Below are 7,963 nucleotides of genomic sequence, written 5' to 3' on the forward strand. Positions count from 1 at the left end.
AGCGAAGGGAGCGAAATGTCAGCGTTTTTTCATATATTAATATTATATATAATATTAAATCGCACACTTTCTCCGACAAGTAAAATATCAGTAACATCGATGCAACGTTAGTGAATAATTCTTACTTGACAAAACCCGATTACGTGTGTATGTGTGAATTACTAAAATTAAAAGTGTATAATAATCAATAATAGTATCCGTACATTCGATATAAATAAAACTCACCATTTTCAAATTCGCGAACAGCGACTCTTATTCTCGATTAATAACCGTTTTATTTATATAAGAAAAACTAATCGAAAGAAATGGGCGCCGGGATGGTAAGATCGACGGATTTCACTAGATAAGTATACGTTTCACAACGTGGAAAAGAAGCACGGAGAAACGGTGCAAAAGCGTCACACAAAGTTTACACCAAGACGACTGTATTATCAGCCATTATGCGCTTCCGCCAAGTCCGAGTCACAGTTTGCGTGCGATGTGTATGTGTAGGTATCGATAGTGTACGTATATATATGCAGCAGATTATGCACAATGTTCAGCGATGTTGGTCGATTCAGGATGGTATCTGTTACCTGAACGCCACAATCATGAATATAAACCGTTAAAACACCGCATACCAATCTGCGACCGCAAGTATCCACTGCATTTGCATCCTACAGTGCATTTCGGAAGAGATAACGGGGAATATCTCTTTTTCTCTCTCCCGCTCTCTCACACGCCATTCTTCTAATTTTTTTTATTAATTTTTAATTAACGTATTACATCCTAGACAACAAAGTGTCTAAAACGTCAGGTCATAAAACGTTTTTTGCATCTAAAAGATGACTTAAAGACGTTTTGTCACAATTTTAGACTTTGTGTTGTTTTGGGGTGTTATTCGATTATTTTACAAAATCCCTAAAGTTTTTTTTTAGCTTACAATCCTTTTCTCACGAATGTATGTTACAGCGGTAATATATCTGCTAATTTACAAATCAATTAATATTATTATTTTATAAAAAAAGAAAAACTTATAAATGTCTCACCTTGTTGTGACGTGCGATTCCGTGATAAAGAAATGATAAACGCATGTTCTTTTCGAAGATGATTTGTCGGAGCAAGGACGCACACATCCGTGATAATTATCTATGTTTTCTTTTAATGAGAAATAAAAAATTGTGTTTAATCTTCATAAACGAAATATTGCACATTTTTTATATTGGATAATTTTATAAAAATGTCATTAATCACAACTGATTGATATGCTGATCGTTAATGATTACCATGTTCATTTCATTAAGCTAAAAACACGCAATCCTGCATAAAGGAGCAATGACACATAAACCAAGAAATTTTTTGTGTTTTTCTTCAAGACGAGATACAGTGTGCTTTTGTAAAGAATAAACTCAGAAAATAAATATTTATTGGCAGCAAAGGATTTCACTTACCAAATGTTTCGAGACATAAAGTCGGAATGGAAGAAAAAACAAACGTTAAAACTATGCAATAACGAAGGCACGACATGGTGGCCCAGAATATCTGGGTTAAAACCGAGTATGTACACGTACATAAGTTTGAGCGATCCTGCGTGAATCTAAGTCGACGACCGACTCGGCGAGTGAACGCTTCGCGAACGGCTTCCTGCTTGAGGAAGTGGGTGAAAGCAAGACCTACGCTAACAAAGTAGTACAATTCAGAGAAGATTGCCTCTTACTTCTCTTTTCACAGATGCATTCGTATAAACAGCTTTACATTATTTAATAAATATCGTTAGTACTTTGGTAATAGAGAGAGAGGAAAGAGATTAATCTGAAATGTTCTTTTCTATTTCTTTTTTCACAGAAAATGAAAAAGTTGATGGTTAATATAAATAGATAAATAGGTTTATATTCACATATATAAACTTGTATAATACATATATACGCTATATTTAATTAATACTTTTATGACTTATATTAATTATTTTATGTAAGCTGCATATAGGTGTGTTCTCATATATGGGTGCTTTCCAAGAAGAGACACATATGACACACAGTGTGACACAGAGCATCATTACATCTTTGTTGTTCGCCAATGTTAAGCAAGAATGATCATTATATTGTACTGAGTCACTTGTTGGAAGGCATGCTTTATGTGTGTATGTGTGCGTGCATGTGTGTGTGCATACGCGTATATATATATGTACTAAAATTTATGGAAAAAAGTTTGTATTATTTGTACATTTAGTTCACCTAGTCAAAAGGAGATTGGCTTTGTAACACTTTAAACTGCACAATGGTATTCCGGTTTTCGAACATGAATATCTTTTGGGATTTTTACATTGCTTTACCCCGCAAAGGATTTGTTTTGGTGGACTTTTCCTAAAATATTGAATTAAGGATACATAAATGTTGCGTCTTAAATGTCAGTATAGAAAATGATAATAGCAATAATTCTGTCATACTCTTTGGCAGAAGAAAGTGGAAAATTTTCACCGGGAGGTAAAGATATAGAACTTCCTTCAATTGTTAAGCGATACGTCACTAATGGTACTTGTCGTTTAGATAATCTTCCCTTACTGATAACTTTGGATGCTTTAGATTCTTGCTTCTTAAGCAACCTTTCCATTGTTTTTTTCTGTAAAAATATTTCAAAAAGGTTTTCATTCTTTTCATACAATTTACTCATTACTAAACATAATGCTATTTGTCATCAGAGAAAGCTTTTTGTTATTCACTACCTTATCTTTTTCTCTCTTTTCATCAGCAAGTTGTTTCCGTTTCAAAGACTTTAGAGCAGCCTTCTGTATAGCTTCAGCAGTCATGACTTTTTCTTTGTAACCAGTAGGTAACGACATGAGTTGTTCGACACCTGGATTCGGTTCTGTATCAGTCTTTCTTTCAAACATTGCTCTTTGTCGTGCTGTCATTAATTTTGGATCTTTTGGCTTAATTTTTTTCAATTCGTCATCAACCTAGAATACAATAAAATGCAAGTCTCTCTCTCTCTCTCTCTCTCTATTTCATTATCTTATTAGAGTTATCATTGAGCATGATCAGATATAAAGATATGGGAATACTAAATGTCATACAATTGTTTTTGCCTTACTACAATAAACAGAAAAGAGAAAAAAATACCTCTTCCAGTTTTCCAGATTCAATAGCGTCAAGCCATCTTTCTTCTTCACTGCTGGTTCCACTATCTTTACCTTTGTTACCTTTTGGAATTTTTTTTTTTGCAGTTGCTTTCGGAGAAGGTGCAGTACTTATTGCAGCTGTATTCAAACCACATGTTTTTAATATTTTTTCACGTTTATCCAAACTAGAAAATAATATAAATTATTGCACATGTGTGTATCATATGTATATACGATTTACAGGAATATTCTTGAAATTAAACATGATGTATTGCTACATGAAAATTAATAAAAATTATTTTTTTCTTAGCAAAAGATATTGATAAAGGCCATTATTTATTCAAACATAACAGGATACATATTTTTATAATTAATTTTGAAATTGTAACTCTAAAACAGAAATTAGCTGAAGGATGTAATTTTGTATGATTAATTCCTTTAGCTTTCTGATATATAATGCACAAAAAAAAAGATATAAGAAAATAACCACGATATAATACACATACCTCCGTTCATCTTCTTTTTTCATTTTTATTCGAAAGCTTTTCTTCCGATCAGCGTCGGTTGAGATTTCTACAAAGGCATCGCTGTCATCGTGCATAAGCTTTTTTTTCTTGTGCTTTTTATGTTTATGTTTCTTATGTCTTTTCTGCGGCGAGACATCATTTGTATCTAACAAAATTCAATTAACATTAATCTCAACATAAATTATTATGTTACACATTGTTACATACGCGTACAAAATTGATGTAAATACATTGAATATACAATTACCTAAATTTATCTCCTCTTCCGTACTTACATCTCTCGGCTTACCCATTAGATCAAAAACAGCCAGACGATTTATCCGTCACACACCAAGATTGTAACTGCGTAAGGATAAATAGACCTGTTCTGATTTGGAATCTGATTTGGAAAATTAAAAAATGTATGTATTATATATCATGTACTCATATGAATATAAATACCAAAATAATAATTAAAAATGCGTAGAAGAGAAGCAACTGTGTTAAAACTGTTTCGATATCTTCTGATAATTTTTAAGGTTAGGAAATTTCATTGCGTCATAGGCTGTATTCTAAAATTTACTGCCAGCGCTGAAAATCTATAGTTTACGTTACGTGTATTATACATTTTTAGCACTGGCAGTGAATTTTTGAACACAGTCATAATTGCACTGCACCAGTCAAAATGGGATCGATTTTGTATCTTTCACTTTCTTTGAAGACAGAATCGACTGATTCTGCAGAATCGATCCCCAGAATTGATCCCCTGTTCGACTTGTTTACACTTCTTACACTTTTTACACTTAAAATAAAACTGGCTTAGTTTCCACCGAGGGTTTAATCCGGATCAGGGGCTCAATTGTGTATTTCAAAAATTACAAAAGTGAGCAATGATTACTAGATATTAACCAATTAAATTATGAATATTCTAGTGAATTTATTCGCTTTTGTAATTTTCACCTTATTTCAAGATACACAATCGACTTCTAGAATGTAAGAACCAACTAATTATAGTCGAGCATTTCCCTGTCGTTTGACTGTAACAGGAGAATACTCGACTGTAGTTGGTTGATTCTTACATTCTAATCTGGATTAAACTCCCTCGGTGGAAACTAGGCCACAGATATATAGAGCTAAAAAGAGAGAAAGCAAAAACGCTGAAGGTGCGTTCCACTTAACTCCCGCAATGTTCGTGGAATTATTTTATCCTTGTTGTTTATTAAATATTAAACAAAGACAAACGATGTTTGCGAGCATTGCGATTTAAGTGGAACGCAGCCTAAGTGTAAAAAGTGTAAGCAAGTCGAACAGACTTAAATAGGCTAGCTCAAGAGCATTTATTAGCATTTATAAGTTCTACAGACTTACACTAGTCAATAAGTTTATAGATTCTAACATGTTCATTAGTTATCGTACCGACAAGATACTATTAAAGACCGACATCCTTATGGGAGTTCGCATCCTTGTGAATATTGAAGTAATTAAGAGTTAAAAACTGATAATATTGTACTAATTTTATGATTTATTAGTTTAATATTTATGCATTTAGAACTCAATAATACTCGATTTTTCTTTAAAATCGTAATTTTAGTATTTTTGTTAAAGTTTGATTATCAACAGAGATGACAACTGCAAAAAAAAAATTGTAATTTTTCTGTAATATATAGAATATTGTAGCTTTACAAGTATATATATTTATTTATGGAACATTTATGTAATAAAAAAATCATGAATTTACTAATGTATGAGCCAAATATTTATATTAATAGTAGCAAATTTATATCAATTATCGATAATGTCAGCATTCTTCAATTATTTCCGGGCCCTTGGAGCCCTTTTTATACTGCCGAAAATTTGCCCAGGGTTGATGGTCTTTAATAGTATTTCGTCGGTGAAATTACATAACAATATTCATTTTTACCATAAAAAAAATAGGTATTGTTATGCAGTTTACATCCACTTCTTTAGAGGACGGTAGTGTGCGGAGGAAGGAAAAAGGCCCTCATATCCTTTCTCAGGTTTCTTTCTGATTTCACCATTTCCACCTCTATCATGGTATGGCGCGTGCGCAATACAAAACCGGATGTGTATGTTTGTCCATCATACGTAATAGGGTGCTACAGTACAATTTCTCGTGTTTTTTTTTTGGCACGTTCCATCGCGCTTCGTGGACAAGATGAGAGTTACAGCGTTGGTTTCTACGATATTCTGAGAAATTATCGCATTGAAAATCTCCCGCATGAGTTTATCCCATTTGAATTAATTTGCAGCTGAACCGTGAGCGGGTTCGTTTGTTTGTCCTTGACGCGACCGATGTGGAGACTCCACGCGAGTCTCCTCGATAAATCGTTCAAAGATGCAAATGCAGGAGACTGAAGGTGCGGATGGTGAGTAAATACGCTTTCTGAACTATAAAAGACACTTTGATATAATTTCTCAAGTTTTCTGTCATTCAAGATTGCTGTTTTCTTAGTCCTCGAATAACATAACCTTGACTCGTTATCAGATTGATTCCCGTTCTTTACCATTATTATTCCGAGATTAATCCCAATCCTTAATTATTTGTCGATAATAGATTTGTTCATGTTATTCGAAATCCCGAAAATTTTTTACACTTAGAACAAAATAAACATATTCGGGTATTGAAAAAAGAGAGGTTGCTAAGTGAGTGCAAAAAGTGCAAGCAATGGCAACAGACGTAATGTTTGATTTACTTACTTTCGTTTGCGAACTTTTTTGATTTGCTCGGAAAGATACGCATAGAACGAAATGCGAAATGCATAAAATATCGTTATTAGTTTTCTCAACTTTTCTGTCTTGTAGAACGATCTTTTTCACAATCTTTTGGCATTTGTAGTTATTGATTTTCTGCGCGTATACATAACATTTTAGTATTCTATCAATATGAATATCGATTATTGTATTGCACTGAAATACGCCGTCTTTTTTTTTCTCAGGATCTCCATGGAATAACTCCAGTGGTTGCGATGAGGAACGTAGGCTAGCTCCAAAGGAAGGGAAAAAGTCAAATGTGTTACCACTATGGGGCAACGAGAGGACTATGAATTTGAATCCTTTGATTCTCACCAACATACAGTCGTCGCATTATTTTAAGGTGAATCTGTATGAACTCAAGACCTATCATGAGGTGATTGATGAGATCTATTATAAGGTCTCTCACTTAGAACCATGGGAAAAAGGCAGCAGAAAGACTGCGGGCCAAACTGGCATGTGTGGAGGCGTGAGTATGTTTTCTCAACAACATCGGATTTTTTCTTTTTATCTTTATCTTTGTTTTTTAATTATTAATGCATTTGTTGAAAGTCTAAGGCTTATGAAACATGTTGCACAAGTATATTTGCTTGTACAGAAAATTGATTATATTGCACTAGCCAGTGACCTATGGGCAAATTGTCAAATAAGAGTAGTAAGATGATTTGAATGTAGCAATAAGTATATATATATATATATGTATATATATATATATATATTTTTTTTCCATTATAATCAATTATTCTAGGATATTTTTTGAAATTTAAGCACAATTAGAACCCATCTCTTTTCGCACACGCGCTCTCTTTCTCTCTCTCTCTCTCGTTCAATACAATTGTCTCACTGTTATTTAAATGTTTAGTTACACTTGATCTGTATGTTTAGAAACAAATTATTAATAATTATTAATAATCATTGTTTTGATAATTAAAACAATTGCCAGAGATTATGTAGTGGAGTAATGATATGAAATAGAGATGGGGTTCTCAATATTTGTTATAAGATGGAACAAAAGCACAGTATAGTAGAAAGGAATTATTTAATTCTGTTAAAATGAGCTGTAAATTGAGCTATTAGACAAAGAAAAGTTTCGATGAATGCAATAAATGTTTTCATAAAAAATCGCAAAGTTTGTTATTTATACGATGGTAGTATTGCCAATGCTCGAACAATTTAAATGCCTTGGTACTATTACTATCGCCAGAAACAAAGTGTTAACCGCACCACTTAATTGCAGAGTAGCATGTATTTGGTTCATTTATTGTACGGTAACACGAATGTGACTTAACTGACTGAGGGGGGTGTAAATTTAGCGGTTCATGCAGGTACGAGGCGTGGGAGCTGGCGGAATTGTTTCTACGGCATATTGTCTATTATACAAACTCTTCACACTGAGGCTAACTAGAAAGCAATTGAATGGGCTTATTAATCATCCGGACTCACCATACATACGTGCCCTAGGATTTATGTATATTAGGTGAGTTTTATCTAATACATTTTATGGTGTCAATATGTAATTAGATATATTAAATGTATACAACAATTTCATCGCAAATATTTTTTAGAATTTTATATATATATATATATA

At 33.0% G+C, this 7,963-nt stretch overlaps 3 protein-coding genes across 10 annotated transcripts in view; 1 reads left to right on the forward strand and 2 right to left on the reverse strand.

Moving 5' to 3' along the window:
• The window catches only part of LOC108745703, an 11,917-nt gene extending 10,339 nt beyond the window's left edge, over positions 1-1,578 (reverse strand). The window contains exons 1-2 of the mRNA XM_018482011.1: positions 1,431-1,578; positions 1,029-1,137 (exon numbers count right to left, since the gene is read on the reverse strand). Coding sequence (XP_018337513.1) covers positions 1,029-1,137; positions 1,431-1,506 — 185 coding nt within the window. The 5' untranslated portion in view covers positions 1,507-1,578. The remainder of the gene's footprint in view (positions 1-1,028; positions 1,138-1,430) is intronic.
• A 361-nt stretch (positions 1,579-1,939) lies between these two features.
• LOC108745727 (INO80 complex subunit B) lies at positions 1,940-4,581 on the reverse strand. 7 transcript variants are annotated; one of them, XM_018482045.1, is made up of 7 exons: positions 4,564-4,581; positions 3,872-4,003; positions 3,604-3,769; positions 3,099-3,282; positions 2,702-2,935; positions 2,426-2,598; positions 1,940-2,342 (listed from the first exon to the last, which is right to left on the reverse strand). In XM_018482045.1, the coding sequence occupies exons 2-7, from the start codon at positions 3,915-3,917 to the stop codon at positions 2,210-2,212; spliced, it is 936 nt and encodes a 311-aa protein (XP_018337547.1). In that variant the 5' UTR covers positions 3,918-4,003; positions 4,564-4,581; the 3' UTR covers positions 1,940-2,209. The 7 variants fall into 7 exon arrangements, with proteins under 7 accessions (XP_018337547.1, XP_018337546.1, XP_018337544.1 ...); XM_018482044.1 differs by lacking the exon at positions 4,564-4,581 and adding an exon at positions 4,281-4,328; XM_018482042.1 differs by lacking the exon at positions 4,564-4,581 and adding an exon at positions 4,230-4,311.
• Positions 4,582-5,673: 1,092 nt separating this feature from the next.
• Positions 5,674-7,963, forward strand: part of LOC108745758 (pre-mRNA-splicing factor 38B) — a 4,291-nt gene continuing 2,001 nt past the window's right edge. The window contains exons 1-3 of one of the 2 annotated variants that reach the window (XM_018482091.1): positions 5,674-5,990; positions 6,561-6,844; positions 7,689-7,852. In XM_018482091.1, the coding sequence (XP_018337593.1) occupies positions 5,960-5,990; positions 6,561-6,844; positions 7,689-7,852 (479 nt within the window). In that variant the 5' untranslated portion in view covers positions 5,674-5,959. The remainder of the gene's footprint in view (positions 5,991-6,560; positions 6,845-7,688; positions 7,853-7,963) is intronic. The other variant, XM_018482092.1, reaches the window with a different exon arrangement.

The sequence above is a fragment of the Trachymyrmex septentrionalis genome, unplaced genomic scaffold (assembly GCF_001594115.1).
Source record: "Trachymyrmex septentrionalis isolate Tsep2-gDNA-1 unplaced genomic scaffold, Tsep1.0 scaffold148, whole genome shotgun sequence".
Taxonomy (NCBI): domain Eukaryota; kingdom Metazoa; phylum Arthropoda; class Insecta; order Hymenoptera; family Formicidae; genus Trachymyrmex; species Trachymyrmex septentrionalis.

Bases quoted from the DNA above. Each gene is read 5' to 3' on its own strand.
- LOC108745727 (XM_018482045.1), bottom strand. From the start codon at position 3,917: ATGGGTAAGCCGAGAGATGTAAGTACGGAAGAGGAGATAAATTTAG. The intron at 3,283-3,603 runs GTATGTGTATTA...ATTATTTTCTAG, and splicing joins AAAAAAGAAGATGAACGGAG to TTTGGATAAACGTGAAAAAA. The intron at 2,599-2,701 runs GTAGTGAATAAC...ATATTTTTACAG, and splicing joins AAAAGAGAGAAAAAGATAAG to AAAAAAACAATGGAAAGGTT.